Raw genomic sequence first — 17,099 nt, forward strand, 5'->3', positions numbered from 1 at the left:
AGCAGGCGGGAATTGAACCCAGAGGTACGGACACTTTGCAATCCATTTCAAGCCTGCTTTATTTCCAAACCTTTGCTCGGTCGAAGAGAGTATCTACATAGTCTCTGTAGTGTGGTCTTGTGGCGCAGTGGTAGCGTCCTTGCCTCGGGACCAGAAGGTCCGTGTTCAGGTCCCACCTCATCCAGAGGTGTACCATAGTATTTCCGAACAAGTTGTTATTTGATGTGAATGTAGACCTCTCTCCATCACTCGGTTTCTCGCTGGATGCGGCTCAAGCGGCACCAGCTGGTTGATGATCCACCACTGCCCCTCCCTAGCCACTCTGGGTATTGTAGTTCCCTCTTCAGTTTGCTCCTGCGATCAACGGCGGTCTTAGGACTGCAACTCCCAGAGTGCCTCGCGGCCAATTGGAGGGGGGGGGTACGCAGTCAGCGTTGCCCCAGTTATCGGAATGGCGTCTGCTCGGCGGTTGGCGCCGCTGCCCCTGGTAACGGTCGGCTCCTGGCTTCTCCTCCTGTCGTGTGCTCAGTTCGGAGGTGGACAGAAGAAGAAAGAGGTAAGTGACTCGGACGGTGTTCACGGAAACCGGTCTGTCGTGTTGAGAGACGGGCCCGAGTCTCCATGGATACTGGTGCTGATGGTGCAGGTGCTGAGAGGCCGGAGCAGGAGCAGTGATACAGCAGAGGTTGCCTAGAGTTAGACTGATTCTTTTTTTAATTTCAAAACAAACTACTTGGTTGTGTTTCAATATGTTGCATTCGGTCTGTATGTGCGTTTGTAATCTGCTGTTTAACTCTCAATTACACCCCCGTGATTATAATATTCGCTCGGTTTTCTAAGTTTTTCCACTGATTTCAGTGAAAGAGAACGCATTTTAATGGATACCTAATTATCTGAAGCGTTGCACTCATAACATTTTGTGCTGTGAATATTTAACATTGATAAGATAATTAATGTTGCTTTCACTTGGATACTGACCATTTGTACTAATGCCATTTTGTCACAGAAAGTATCTCGAACCCATTTCTCAGATACGTTTATGGAGGAGGCCTTTTGAAGTGTTTTTAATGAAGTCAATGTGCATGCAGCATAAATTTAGCCTTTTTAAAATATAACTAACATTCCAGAAAAGTTGTTTATAATTAAAGTCCTTGTTCTGTGTTTAATCTTGAGAAAACAAATCACGGTTATAAATGTGTCACCATTATTTGATTGTATAATTTGTTTTACAGCTCAAATTTTGTGGCAACAGGTATATCTCAGCTCTCTTGCATTTTCTGGAGTTGACCTAAATTGCTCCAGAGTCAAGATACTGTGGATGATGAAAATCAAAACTAAACAGAAAATGCTCAGCAGATCTGGCAGCATGTGTGTAGGAAGGAACAGAATTCTTGATGAAAGATCACCAACTTGAAAATTAAACTTTTTTTTTCTGTCTCTAAACGCTTCCAGATGAAGTGATTATTTTCAGCATTTCTATTTAAATTTCACATTGCACAAAGTCTGTTTAAGCAAGAATGTAAACCAAAGTTGCAAAATTATTTAATTTGTAAACTGTGTAGATTAATATCTACTAAACCATCCTCCAAATGTCTCTCCAATACTTTTGAAGATTGACAAAAAGTCTAGTAAAAAGCAGTTATTAATTATTAAATTGCTATATTTTACAGAAAGCAGTTATGATTAGTTTCACTTCATTTATTGTGCACTTTGCCTTTTCTAATACAAGTAAACGAACATTTCGTAGATGACCTTATTTAAAGATGAATAAATCTGTGTATTAGTTACAGTTCAATTGGTAGACTTCCTGCTTCTGAGACTCAAGGTTCCTGGTTTTAAGTTTCAATAAACAAAGAAATTACAAGAGTAGGAGTTTTATGTCTGATATCCTGGGTGAAATTTATTCTTTGATCAACTTCATGAAGATAGATTATTTGATCATCACGAACTTGCAGTTTTGTGAGAGATTTCTGTATACAAGTTGGCTGTTGTTAGAACTACACCTAACCAGAACTATACCTAACTGGCAAACATCTGATCCTATAAAAGCTTTCCCTCACAGTTTTTTTTTTGACAAATGCTTGGCTGAATATGCACTTTTCTTTATGTCCATTCATTTACAAAGATAAGTGAAGGACTAGTCCCACTTCCCTTTGTAAACAAATGGACATAAATAAAAGTGCAACCTGATGAATGTTTGAAACTGTTGTCTTTCTACTACAATGGCTATGAGGTGTTAATGAAGGACTGAGACTAACAATGAGTTACTTAATTATTCCTATAAAAGTGATAATCATAACAGTTAATTGAAAGGCATTTATGTATATTTAGAATATCACTGTTTATGCTTGAGAGAATACACCTGGAGTAAAACCTTCCCAGACCCTGAACAACCTAAGCCTCCAAGAGAAAATTGGGAAAATGAAGTGAGATTTCCAGCGAAGACCCTCAAGACGTCAAGACCAATAAAGTGTCATTTTCGAGCCAAATGTTTGATGTGAGCTAAGATTTGCACTAGTTATCACTGTCATCGCTACCTAATCTTACCTTGGTAGTATTCAGTCTCCCATTTGCTCACCCTCTGGTCAGAACACAGAGAACCCACAATATGAAAGTCAGAGTGGCTACCTGATGACCCCAGCTCACCACTTGTTCCTCTGGACCTCCACCTTCGGATACCCAGCACTCTCATCTCTTAGAACACTGGAGGCCACTGCACATGCCCCGTATTTCTGGACATTGACAGCTGATACACAACTGCAAGATCATGACATATCTCTGATCCATTTGCTTCTGGACTTCAGTGCTGCACTTTGGAATGCACTGACATCTGTTATAGTAGTGCTGGTGCCAGGATATATTATGCATCAAGATTAGATTAGATTAGATACAGTGTGGAAGCATGCCCTTTGGCCCAACAAGTCCACACCGACCCTCTGAAGAGTAACCCACCCAGACCCATTTCCTTACACTTACCCCTGACTAATGCACCTAACACTCTGGGCAATTTAGCATGGCCAATTCACCTGACCTGCACATCTTTGGACTGTGGGAGGAAACCGAAGCACCGAGAGTTGACCCATGCAGACACAGGGAGAAAATGCAAACTCCACACAGTCAGTCACCCGAGGCTGGAATCAAATCAGTGTCCGCGGTGCTATGAGGCAGTAGTGCTAATCACTGAGCCACCGTCCTGCCCCAATCCACGAAATAGACGTCTATTTCATGGATTGGACCAAGATGCATCTCCGGTTTCCTCACTTGCTGCTAAGCACTTTCTTATTTTGTGCCACTTCAATGCTCTCAGCATTTCTTTCTGACCTTACCTTTTCTTGCATTGCATTTTTGCATTTATCTCCTGAGCTAGAGCAGCATGGTGGCTTAGTGGTTAGCACTGCTGCCTCAAAGCGTCCTGTTTGATTCCAGCTGTAACTGTCTGGAGCTTGCACGTTCTCCCCATGTCTGCGTGGGTTTCCTCTGGGTGCTTCAGTTTCCTCCCACAGAGCAAAGATGTGAAAGTTAGGTGAATTGACCATGGCAAATTTACCCATAGTGTTCAGGAATGTGTAGGTTAGGTGCATTAGTCAGGGGAAATGTAAAGTAATAGGGTAGGAGAATGGGTTTGGGTGGAATACTCTTCAGAGGGTCTGTGTGGACTTGTTGGACCAAAGGGCCTGTTTCCACACTGTAGGGATTCTATAATTCTAATAGTGTTTTTATCTTCTTTTGCCTTTTAGCCCAGACATAAAGCCAGGCACGTTGTCGTGATTGCCAGCAGTGATCAGTCAAGGGGGTAGAGATGCTGCTGTACAACACCTGCTTCTTAAATCTGTACCATATGCCCGCTGTATATGTAGCACACAAACTGCTTGTGCTTCAAGCAAATGACCATTCTTCAAAAGCTAAGGGGAGTAGTCCTCAGCCATGTCAAAACAGGCACTTTACTGTTAGAGGGTAAATCAAGGGTGTTGTCCAAAATTAGTTCAGGGGCATGGGCAAGGTAAGAATTTTCCTCTGGTTAGTGGTCAGGAGCAGAATGTCAGTCACCCAATACCTGTCTTGCTTTCTCAGTCCTATTATGGGCCACTTTAATCTGAAATGCGACAAAGGAGGGGATTGAGCCAAATGAAAATAAAAAGCTGTCCGTGCTGGAAAAAGTGCTGGGTGTTTCAAGTGAGTATGTAGGAGCACAGAAGCCATGCAGGGTTAGTAGTTTGGGACAATTTAATGGGTGGGAGTGAGTGAGTGATGATGTTGCACGTGGCCGTAAGAGTAGTCGAGCATAAGCCTTGATGGGAGGTGAATGCAGTAGCAAAGATACACGAGGTGTAAGATGAGCAGGAACACTTCAACCCCAGGGCATCAATGTGGACTTCAACAGCTTCCTCATTTCCCCTTCCCCCACCTCATCCTAGTTTCAAACTTCCAGCTCAGTAACTGTCTCCTTGACTTGTCCGGACTTGTCCGACCTGCCTATCTTCATTTCCACCTATCCACTCCACCCTCTCCTCCTTGACCTATCACCTTCATCTCCTCCCCCACTCACCCATTGTACTCTATGCTACTCTCTCCCCACCCCCACCCTCCTCTAGCTTATCTCTCCACGCTCCAGGCTCACTGCCTTTATTCCTGATGAAGGGCTTTTGCCCGAAACGTCGATTTCGCTGCTCGTTGGATGCTGCCTGAACTGCTGTGCTCTTCCAGCACCACTAATCCAGTATTTGGTTTTCAGCATCTGCAGTCATTGTTTTTACCAGAGAGAAAGTGACACCTACCTGGTAGAGAGGAAAAAGTCATTGAGCTTTTTGTGGCTTTATCAGGCATTACTATGGATGGTTCGGACTGCACACAGTGAAATGGCAAACTAGGATCAGTGTGTCAGGGTCTGTTGGTGTTACTCCCTTTGCTGGAGCGAGGGAATGAGGATGACCATGTTTGGCAGCACGTCATCTATCAGGACCTTCAGGTCCCTTTCGACAAAACAGGATGCCAGTTTCTTCTTATCTACCATGTCTGAGCTAAATGTCATGAACTGTGCAGAGCAGCCTTGGATTGCCAACATTTGACCAGGTGCACACTTACCTTTTAAATATGGCACTGATGGTGGAATATGGTAGTGGAAAGACCTCTGTTAATAGTGAGTGAAAGAATCAGATTAGCATCAGGCCAGAAGGGCACAATTTAGGAGTGGTATCTAGTTAATGATCTGAGTTTGCGACAAGAGTGCAAGAAAACCCAGGAGGCCTTGTGGAGAGAAACCCTCTGTGAAATTTGATGAAAATGACACTTAGGATTTCTGGTAACATCCAGCTCTTGGTTTTAAAAGCCTGTTACTCAGTGGTACTCCTTTTCACCCAAAGTCTGTGGAAAACTTTTTTTATATCCAAAAAAGAATACTTGCCACTTTAATTAATGCTGAACAGATTTTAAGGGCATTTGAAAGTCCAGCAGATTAAAAAAAGGCAGGAAGGGCGGGTCTCATAAGTCTGCTTGTGAGCTAGAAAAATCAGGAGCTTTCCGTCCCATCCAACAAGATTACCTATTTCACTTCCTGTGATTACTGTTTTGCACCACCCAAATGCTATCTTCTCTGATCATCATCTTAACACATCAATTACATCTACTACTACAATCTCCATTTCAAACTCCTCCTTTTCTTTCTGCATTCCACAGCCTACCTACGATGACTTGGTTGCATTCTTGTGTTACAGGCTTTTCCATTTGAATGGTGCCATACTGACAATCAGGTTTGTTGCCACGTAGTAAACTTACAGATAAAAATCTTTTTCACATCCATAACCTCTTTCATAGCTCTGAATTTGAGACCTTTTAAATATTTGCGTCAAACCTCAGTATTTCTTTATGAAAGAAGTGCAGATTAATTTATTGTCATCCTAATGTTAACCTTTTTTTTGAGACGAATGGAAACGCTTGTTTTAAATTGTGGAATTTAATGAAAGAAATGTGAAATTCTGTCCAGATGGGAATGGCAATGTTTGTTTTAAATTAGGAAATTTAATGAAAAGCATAAAATTTTGAACAGGTATTTCAATGCCTTTATTGTTAATAATTTGTACAATTATAAGTCTATTTGAACAAAAAGATTTGTTCCATCCATTTCATGTGTTTGCACAGAGAGAGATTACAATATTTGAGTTAACTGTCAGAATGACCTCAGAGATAAATAAAATATAGAATTTGCGGGCGTACCCTAGGATAGTGTTTTCCATAAAATGGCGATGCCACAGCTTGTGAGAATATAAAGATGCAAAATGTGCATTTAGTAATCAAATACAATTTTAATGATGCAAAAATATCAATCTTCAAACATACATTTAATTAAGGAGTTAATGGCTTCATCAGTTCATAATTTTGTTGTAAGGACATTTATATTTCTATTTTTTGAAACTTATGATAAATCAAATTTCATATCTATATATTGTGTGTTTATTGGTAATATTTTAAACATGTTAATATGGAATTGGAGAAATGTTGAGCCATTATAGGACACTGTGATATGAGTGTCTAATCTTCCTCAGTTGATTATATTAACAGAATGGCAGAATGAATTTGCAACATGATTTTGGATGTCTATTAATACTTCTAGTGCTATATGGTGGCTCAGTGGTTAGTACTGCTGCCTTACAGCGCCAGGCATCCGGGTTTGATTCCAGGCTTGAGCAACTGTCTGTGTGTAGTTTGCACATCCTCCTTCTGTCTGCGTGGGTTTCCTCCAGGTGCTCCAGTTTCCTCCCACAGTCCAAAAACGTGCAGGTTATGTGAATTGGCAATGCTACCTTGCCCATTGTATTCAGGGATGTGTAGGTTAGCTACGTTAGTCAGGAGAAATGTAGAGTAATAGGGTAAGGAAATGGGTCTGTATGGGTTACGCTTCGGAGGGTCGGTGTGGACTTGTTAGGCTGAATGGCCTGTTTCCACACTGTCGGCATTCTATGATACTATGACTTGAGGAAAACAATGTAGTGCCTTGAGGTCCTGGTAAGAGAGATCTTCAATATATCATATTACATGGTTGTATGTTTCAAGGAGTGTCTATAAGTTTGACTTAAAAAGTTAAGAAAATAGTCCATATCTCAGAAAGATTTATCCCATTGAGGAAAAAGGACTCTAGGAAGTAGGTAAGGAACTGTAGTTAACCCGAGAAGTTAAAGACCTTGTCAAATTGAAAGAGACATCTACAATGTGGCAAAGATTAGTGGTAAACTAGAGGATTAGGAAAGCTTTAAAAGTCACAAAGGATGCCCAAATTTATTAGGGGGAGAAAATAAACTGAGTGTAAAGAAGCAAGTAATTTAGTAACAGACAAAAAAGCTTATTCAAATCTATATCAAGGAATAGAGAGATTAAAGTGAACATATGCCCCTTAGCGAGCAAGGCTGGAAAAACAATGATGGGAAACCAGGAAAAGGCAGATGAGTTGAATAGGTACTTCATGGCAAAAGATGCAATAATATTCCAAAAATTCTGAAATAGGGAACAAGGGAGCGATGGAAGAGGAAAATGTACTAGGGAAACTAATGAGACTAAAGATCATTAAGACCCCTTGGATCTGATGAGTTGCATCTTTAGAATTTTAAAAGTAGTAGCTATAGGGATAGTGGTACTGGAAGTAATCTGTCAAGAATTCTTAGATTCAAGGAAAGTCACAAAGGTTGGAAAACTGCCAATGTAACACCCTGAATAAAACAAAATGGAGACATAAAAACAGTTAACTATAGGTCAGTTAGCTTAACATCTGTCATTGGGAAAATATTAAGCGTCTGTTATCAAGAATAGAAGAGTGGAACATTTAAAAATAGATAATAACATTAAGCAGAATGAGGGCAAGGAGAAAATGCCTGATAAATTTATGATGTGGAAGTGCTGGTGTTGGACTGGGGTGAACAAAGTTTAAAAATCACACAACACCAGGTTGTAGTCCAACAGGTTTATTTGGAAGTGCAAGCTTTCGGAGCATTGTTCCTTTGTCAGGTAGTTAATGAGAAAGCTACTGTGAATTCTATAAATGCATATGAGTCTATAGTGTGAATTTGCATTTACAGAATTGTATTAGTGGATACATTCTATTTTGGTCAAAAAGCACGCAATCTGGAGGCAATCAATAGTTTTTATAATCCACAGGACGTTTTATAAATTCCTACTTTGGGAATAGAACCCGTCTGACTCAGGATTGGAATACATACAGACTTTAACCTCACATCTTTAATGCATTGTCTGAGCTGAGATGTCACCTTATTTATCGGGAATGTGATTTGAAAGAAGTTCTGGGACTTACATATTCATAAATCGTAACCTGCAGCCCACACTAAAAGGTGAAATACTTCACAGCAATCTAGGTTTGTTAAATATATTGCATTAGTGTATGACACTATGGTCTTTTGTTTTCAATTCTGAGTCCTCTGATCCTACTCCACTAGCTACCTGACGAAGGAGTAGCACTCTGAAAGCTTGTACTGACAAATAAACCTGTTGGACTATAAGCTGGTGTGTGATTTTTAAATTTGGCCACCTCAGTCTGACACCAGAACTTCCACTTCAATGAAAGAAGGTACAGTTCCCATAATAACAAATGATACAAAAATAGGTGGAGAGGCAAGTAGTAAGAATGACACAATCCACAGAGGGATATAGATGGTTTAAGTGAGAAGGTAAACACTTGGAAGATGTGGACAAAATGTGCAGTAATGCACTTCTGTTGGATATATGGATAGATGAGTGAATATTATTTAAATGGGGAAAGCACTAAGATATTCTAGGGTCCTTGTGCATGAATCACAAAAAAGCTAGCAGCCAAGTTCAGTGGATAGTAAAAAAGGCAAATAGACCGATGGCCTATTTTTCTAAGGGAATGGTTCATAAAGATATGGGGATCTTACTAAAACTCTACAAGGCGCTAGTCAGATCATACCTAGAATGCTGTGAACAGTTTTTGTCTCCTTATCGTTGGAATGATATACAGGTGCACAATCCTTTATCTGAAGTGCTAGGGACTAGGTTTTTGAACTCAGAATTTTTCGAATTTCAGAATAAGTGACAGTGAAATTCTTAAGTCTTACTGGAGGAGCAGACTCACTGAGTAAAATGGACCTTGAGACAGAATTGAGGCCTGCCAGTTCTGGACCACATGCCTCCGCGTTGCATCTGAGTGACACATTGAGTGGGTGTCGACTTGGGTTACCTGTTTACATGCCAAACAACCTTGTAAACGAGAAAAAAAAATTGTAAAAACAGCCTTCGAAGCTTTTTGGATTTTGGGATTTTGGATAAAGGGTTGTCTACCTGTATTAACATTGGAGGCAGTCTTGGTTTGTAAGGATTTTCTGATGGAGACAGAGTAGGTTAGGCTTGTGCTCACTCGAATTTAGAAGAACGAGAGTAGATCTTATTGAAATATACAAGATTTTTAGGGGGCTTGACAGACTAGGTGCAAGAGATTGTTTCCCCATGTAGAACAGTCAGGAAGAGGGCAAAATCTCATAATGCCATTTTAAACCGAGATGATGAGTATTTTGTTCTTTCAGTGTAATCAATCTGTGGACTTCTTTACACCAAGGCCTGTCAAGCCTGGTTGTTAAGTATATTCAAGGCTGATCTAGACAGATGTTTTAATCAGTCAGGGAAGCAAGTATTATGGGGAAAAGGCAGGAATTCCAGGTCAGGATTATCAAATCAACCATGATCTCATTGAATGAAGGAGCAAATTGTATGGGCTGAATGGCCTACTTCTGCTTTTACATCTTATTGTCACATGGTTTCAGTTCTCAAAGGTAAAAACATGTGCTTGCACCCTCTTCTTTTAAGAAGACAGCGCAAGTCTTGTTCTTGTATTCTACATTAATGTATGTGCTCTGCTTTGCTGTTAGAGAACTTACGGATGGGTTTCTTTCATAGGCTCATCTTGTAGCTATCGTTTTACCCCAGCTTGTGTCATTGCAGCTCAGAATTATATAAATTACCCTGAATAATCCTAATTACAGCTTCTTTCTTTGATTCTTTCAGATGCATCTATGTTGTCTCCAACTTTCTTCCACAGAAAGTACAGAAGTAGCAAAGTTTATAATATGATAAAATATTTGTTGACCAAAATTTTCTTCAAAATCTCTTCAGTCTTTGTTCTTAAATGGATTCTTGGCTAACCTCCAAACTAACCGATCTGATACCAACTTTGGTGCTCCCTAAGCGCACTTGTCTATTTCTCCTCTTACCTATATTTTTATCTTTAATGTTGCTGCTTTTTATTTTTTCTGTAATGATAGATTATGTGGCATTGAGCTATGAAGTTTTAGCATCTATCTTTTCCTTTTGTGGCATTCACATTGCAAGATTAGCCATATAGAGATTGCTACTCCATCGCAAAGGCCTTCTGTGTATGTTGTGGATATTTTGAATATGTCTGTTTAGCAGTATCATCACAGATCTCTGAAACAGGTGTGATTTGAACCTAAGGCTTCTAGCCCAGTGGTAGTGACGGTACCACCATGTCACAGAGGCCTTTTATGTATGTTATATATTTGTTATCGAATGAATCACTGCAATTTATTAAGTACCTGCAACAAATGTTAGTCCTGTAGATGGCACTATGTTAAGCATTTTCAGCCTTTACGGAGTCTGATGTATGCTATACAATAGCTTTTATTTTTGATCAGCTGTGTACATCAGGTTTCATAATTTGCTCAAATAGCTTATTATTTTCCAGCCACACTCTTTTTGCTCAATTCTAAAAGTATATAATATCTAAAGTCGGTAACAAAATAAAATCCAAATAAAAATTTGCAAGACAATTGTATTGACTTCTTGAATTTTTTTAATGTCCTTCATTTGTAACTTCATTTAAAGTATTACTTGATAGTCCAATCCTTCTCCAATAGCTTGGGCTTTGCATGATGTTTTTGCCTTAGTAAATTGGATTTGGATTCTGCAGGCTGAGTAACCAGCGTATATCAGTACTGATCAATCGGCTGCAGTGATGGCATTTCACTTAACTGGGCTAAAGATCTACAGGGGTAACAACACTGATTTGCAGAAGTTTGAAATAATGACACATATACTTACACTGCTGCAGCTTTATCACGTATTTTTTTTTCTGCAGCTCTCCATGTGCCTTGTGGACTGAGATATTGTTCAGCACCTGACTGCAATGTAACCGTAAAAATGGCACCTTGGATGTTGATTCTTCTATAAATTAGTTCCTTTTCTTTGGCGTATGTAATCAAAATATCTTTCTTCAGTTCTTCCTCACTATCATTCTGCTAGGTGAGTGTGTTTCTGCTTGGTTCCATTCTTATTTTTCTAATTACTGTCAGAGAATCATTTGGAAGGCATTTCTTCCTGTTCCTTCACCGTTATCTTTGGTACCCAAGGATCTATCCATTACCACCACCTGTTCCACATTTGGCAACCTCCTCTTAAGCACACTAATAGTACATATATGTATGCTGAGACCACCATTATCTTTCTCTTTATTCTAATTTTTTAAAATTATCAGATGCTTATCCAACATTCAGTACTGGATGCATGGAAATTTTCTCCAATTGTCAACAGTCTGAAGAAATTATTTTCAGTCTCAGCTCTAACATGCCTTCTCTCTGGCAACAATCTGAGCTTACACTAAACTATTCACAACCTTGGTGTCACATTTGATCCTCATGAATTTCCAAATTCTTACAAATGCTATCACTGTGGCCACTTGATTCGAACCTCTGTCTCAGCTCATCTGCAGATGAAACCCTCATTCAAACCTTGTGACTGAGAAACTGGTTGTCCCAATGCAATCCTGACACCTCACCAACAGTTTACTGTTTGTAAACTTGAGGTAGGTCATTGCAAAACTCAGCTGTCCATGTCTTAATTCACGGTACTGTTCTATCACTCGTGCTCGCTGACCTACAGTGCATCCCAGTCAACCAGTTTCTCAGTTTTGAAAATCTAATCATCTTGTTTTTATCCAAGTAACTCAATGGCCTTGTCCCTCTCTATCTCTGTAAAGTACGCCAGTTCCACAACCCTCTGAGATATCCATACATCCTTAAATTTTGTTTCCTGTGCATTTGCTATTATAATTGCTTCAACATTGCTGGCACTTACTTCAGTTGCTTAGACCCCAAGTTGTGGAATACCATTCCTACACTTCTGCGCTGCCAAGCTTTCCTCCTTGAAGTCACTTCTTAAAACATAACTATCATAGATCAAATGACTAAAAGCTTGGATAAAACGTCCTTATCTAATTTGATAAATGCTTCAATCCTCCATCATGGAAGATGGTCATGTACAACATGTATACTACAGCAGATTGCAAAAGCTCATTTGTCATGACTTTCCAAGCATGTGAAGATGCTACTGCTTGCAAGTTTCCCTTAAAACTACATGTTGTCCTGACCTGGAACTATTTTGAAGTTATTTCACCTGTTTGATCAAAATCCTGGAAATTCTCCTCAGCAGCACCTTGCAAACTGGAATGGTTCAAGAAGGTAGTTCAGTACAGCCAGGAATCCTGGTGTCCTGGTACATATACCACATGTATTGTGGACTGGGCAAAGTGTGCTTTGTCATATCTGTGGCCGAATTTGATGACCGGTCATCAACATAATTTTCTTCGTACTTAGATTTTCTGTAATGATTGGTTAGTACTGTCTCAGAAGATTAGCCGTGGTCTCCAAGTTACTAATCCAGTAATGTTACCGCTACCCCACCATGTTCACATGTCTTCTTCAGTCAATTTAATTAACTTCCCGTGATAGCAAGAAATGGTAAAGGCACTGGATAGTGCAAAGTCTATGGGCATTAACAACATTGCAGCATTAATATTGAAGGCTTGCATTCCAGAATTACATGCCCCTAGCAAGCTGTTCTATACAGTTGCAATGTTGACACCTACCAAACGATTTGTAAAATTTCCCAGATATATCCTGTCCATAAAAGCAGGATAAAGCCTATCTGGCTAGCTATCACTCCATCAGCTTTCTTCTCATAATCTGCAAAATAATGCAATATGTTATCCACTGTGCTTTCAAGTGGCATTTTCTCAACCAAACCTGTTCCCTGATGCCCAGTTTGGGTACTGACAAAGCAACCTGGCAGAATTTTACCCTGGACTGAAATTTGTCTCTATCAGGGTCCTTTAAATTTAGCTTGCAGTATTTCCTGGCTTGAACTACCTATTTTGATCCTGAAAATTCATTTTTTATGTAGGTATATAGAAGCTCTATAAAATTTCAATAATCATATTTTATTTAGATAAGAATGTCAGTTATATTTCCATGTAAACATTTATATCGACCAGTCTTTTTGTAATCTCTGTTTATGTGGGGCATAGTAGAAGGTGAATCAAAAACAAGTACCTTCAAATAGTGTCTACAGTTTTGTCTTTGTTATGAAGCTGAAAGGAATGAATATCAAAGAATGAATTTACAATTTAACAGGGTTTCCTACCAAAGTAGGTTCCCGAGGTATTAGAATAACAGCAGCCAAGTCATTCACCACATTGTATCACTTACATTTCTTCATTCATGGAATGTGGGCTAGGCCAGCATTTATTGCTTATCTCTAATTGCCCCGAGGGCAGTTGGGTTAACTACATTGCAGTGGGTTTGGAGTCACATGTAGGCCTGACGAAATAAGGATGTCAGATTTTCTTCCAGATAATCAACAGTTGACAGTGATTACATAGTTAACATTGTATTATTCCAGATTTTTTTGTCATTGAATTCAAAGGTTGCCCTTCACCTATCATGGGTTTTGGACCAATGCCCCCAGACCAGTAACCTGGTGTTCTGGATTACTGGTCATAGAAACATGGAAAATAGGACCATGAGTATGCCACTTGGATCTTTGAGCTTGCTCCACTGTTCAACACAATCATGGATGATCTCCAATCAGTACTCTTTCTCCCTATACTTTTGAAAACATTTAGCCAGAAGAACTATATTGAACTCATTGAAAACATTCAATATTTTGCATCAACTGCTTTCTGTGACAGAATTCTGCTCACCATTCTCTGGATAAAAATAATTGTCTTCCTCTTGGTGCGAAATAGCCTCGCCCATTTCATAGAACATAGAACAATACAGCGCAGAACAGGCCCTTTGGCCCTTGCTGTTGTGCTGACCTGTGAACTAATCTAAACCCATCCCCCGACACTATCCTATCATCATCCATGTGCTCATCCAAGGACTGTTTAAATGCCCCTAATGTGGCTGAGTTAACTACATTGGCAGTCAAGGCATTCCATGCCCTGACCAATCTCTGAATGAAGAACCTGTATCTAACATCTGTCTTAAATCTATTACCCCTCAATTTGAAGCTGTGCCCCCTCATACAAGCAGATGTCATTGTCCTAGGAAAAAGACTCTCACTGTCCACCCTATCTAATCCTCTAATCATCTTGTATGTCTCTATTAAATCGCCTCTTAGCCGCTTTCTCTCCAATGAGAATGGACCCAAGTACCTCAGCCTTTCCTCATAAGACCTTCACTTTAGACCAGGCAATATCCTGGTAAATCTCCTCTGCACCTTTTTCCAGTGATTCCACATCCTCCCTGTAATGGGGCGACCAGAACGGCACACAATACTCCAATGACACTGCACTAACGTTTTGTACAGTTGCAGCATGACATCATGGTTCTGGAACTCAATCCCTCTACGAATGAAACCTAACACACTGTATTCCTCCTTAACAGCACTGTCGACCTGGGTGGCAACTTTCAGGGATCCATGCACATGGACACCAAGATCCCTCTGCACATCCACACTACCAAGAATCTTTCCATTGACTTAGTAATCTGCTTCCTGTTATTCTTCCCAAAGTGAATCACCTCACATTTACCTGCATTGGACCCCATTTGCCACCTTTCAGCCTAGTTCTACAGGTTATCCAAATCTCCCTGCAACCTGCAACACTCTTCCACACTGTCCACTACGCCACCGACTTTAGTGTCATCTGCAAACTTATCAACCCATCCAGTTACGCCTGCATCCGAGTCGTTTATAAACATGACAAACAGCAATAGTCCCAAAACAGATCCTTATGGCACACCAATAGTAACCGGACTCCAAGCTGAATATTTTCCATCACCCACCACTCATTGCCTCCTTAAAGCCAGTTTCTAATCCAAACTGCTAAATCACCTTCAATCCCATACCTCTTCTCCGGTAGGCGACCACGTGGAAACTTAACAAAGGCTTTACTGAAGTCCATGTGCACCATAGAATTGCACTACCCTCAACCATATGCTTGGTCACCTTCTCAAAAAACTCAATGAGGTTTGTGAGACATGACCTGCCTTTGACAAATCCATGTTGACTATTTCTAATCAAATTGTTGTTTGCAAGATGATCATAAATCCTATCTTTCATAATCCTTTCCAAAACTTTTCCTACAACAGACGTAAGGCTCACTGGTCTATAATTACCTGGGTTATCTCTGCTGCCCTTCTTGAACAAGGGCACAACATTTGCAATCCTCCAGTCCTCTGGTACTAAGCCAGTAGTCAATGACGATTCAAATGTCAAGGCCAAAGGTGCAGCCATCTCCTTCCTAGTTTCCCAAGAATTCTCTGAAAAATTCCATCCAGCCCAGGGGACTTATCTACTTTCACACTTTCTCGAAATGATAACCCCTCCTGCTTACTCACCTCAATCCTTTCAAGTTTAGTAGCCCATATCTCAGTCTTCTCCCCGACAATATTCTCCTTTTCCTGAGTGAAAACAGATGAGAGATATTCGTTTAGCACCTCTCCGATCTCCACAGGGTCCACATACAACTTTCCACTTCTGTCTTTGACAAGCCCTATTACTACCCCTGTCATCCTTTTATTCCTCACATACTTAGGGTTTAGGGTTCTCCTTTATTCTACCTGCTAAAGACTGCTCATGTCTCCTCCTTGCTCTTCTTAACTCTCTCTCCTTAAATCCTTCCAACTACTCTGTAATTCTCCATCACCTCATCTGAACCATTTCCTTTGACTGTAACCTCTGATTCCCCTGTCACCAGGAACATCCTTCCTGCATTTATACTGTGTTACAGTTTTCCAGTTTTCTATGGGATCCCAATGTCATTACCATCACTTCTTCCCCTGTGGTTAGTTATTAGATGGAAAAAGCTTCAGTCTTCACTCTTTTGTTTTTAATTTTGTTTGTTTTCAACGTATTCTGATATTATTTTGATTGCTTTATTACACCTCATTGTTGCTAAATGTATTTACACAAATGTTTGAATGGAACTATGGAACTGCTGTGCAATTGGACTGAAGATACAGGAATTGAAAATTTCAGTATTTTTCAATTCATCTTTGTATACTTTTGTTCCAGTCTTTGACTTCACTGTGTAATGTTCAAACATTCGACAGGTTAAGTGAAGGCTAGATTTCTTGAAAGTAACTCATAATTTTGATTCATAGCTTATGCTCAAATCTAACATTAACTGTTCTCTGACCTGGAGAAAATTATCAAACAGTTTTACTTGTTTTAATTAAACATTGTTAACTGCTTCAAATATTCTAAACCGAACAAATTGTCATTGTTAAAAATGTTTATCAGAGGACAGGACGACTCACTTTCAACATGCAATACTGTACTGTAATGTTGATTCTGTTTCATAACCTGCCAAATACATATTTATGTTAGGAATTAATAAGAACCAAGCTAGTTGATGATTTCATTATTCGATTTCTTAACAATGGAATGTGTAGATTAAAATCTATTGGTTAATCAATTATGCGTTCTCTTGAGCTAAAGTTAAGGCTATATACATAAGTTAGTTTCTCAAACGAAAGAAGTAAATAATTGCTTCGCATGCTGTTATAAATAATATAATTGACTGGAGATCTGTCCTTTTTCATAATAATTAGCAGAAAATGGGCAGCAAATTTAGCAATGAAGATACTAAGTTTATGGTATTAGCTTTGTGTCAAAAAGGAACAGTCTGGTTACTAGGTTTTAATGATCTATTGAAGATGTAGAAAGAAACAGGAAGGATAGTGTTTATTTGAATATGCATGGGACTGAAAGATGTGTTGAGTACCCATGGGTTTTAAGCTGTTTGGATCGGATGGTACAGCAACAAATAAGTTTAGTGTTTCTGA

At 39.6% G+C, this 17,099-nt stretch overlaps 1 protein-coding gene across 2 annotated transcripts in view; it reads left to right on the plus strand.

The window, feature by feature from the left end:
• Positions 1-418: 418 nt before the first annotated feature.
• The window catches only part of tusc3 (tumor suppressor candidate 3), a 387,960-nt gene continuing 371,279 nt past the window's right edge, over positions 419-17,099 (plus strand). For both annotated transcript variants that reach the window (XM_072569980.1, XM_072569989.1), the window contains exon 1: positions 419-556. In XM_072569980.1, the coding sequence (XP_072426081.1) occupies positions 452-556 (105 nt within the window). In that variant the 5' untranslated portion in view covers positions 419-451. The remainder of the gene's footprint in view (positions 557-17,099) is intronic.

Source organism: Chiloscyllium punctatum, chromosome 1, assembly GCF_047496795.1.
Source record: "Chiloscyllium punctatum isolate Juve2018m chromosome 1, sChiPun1.3, whole genome shotgun sequence".
Classification (NCBI taxonomy): Eukaryota; Metazoa; Chordata; class Chondrichthyes; order Orectolobiformes; family Hemiscylliidae; genus Chiloscyllium; species Chiloscyllium punctatum.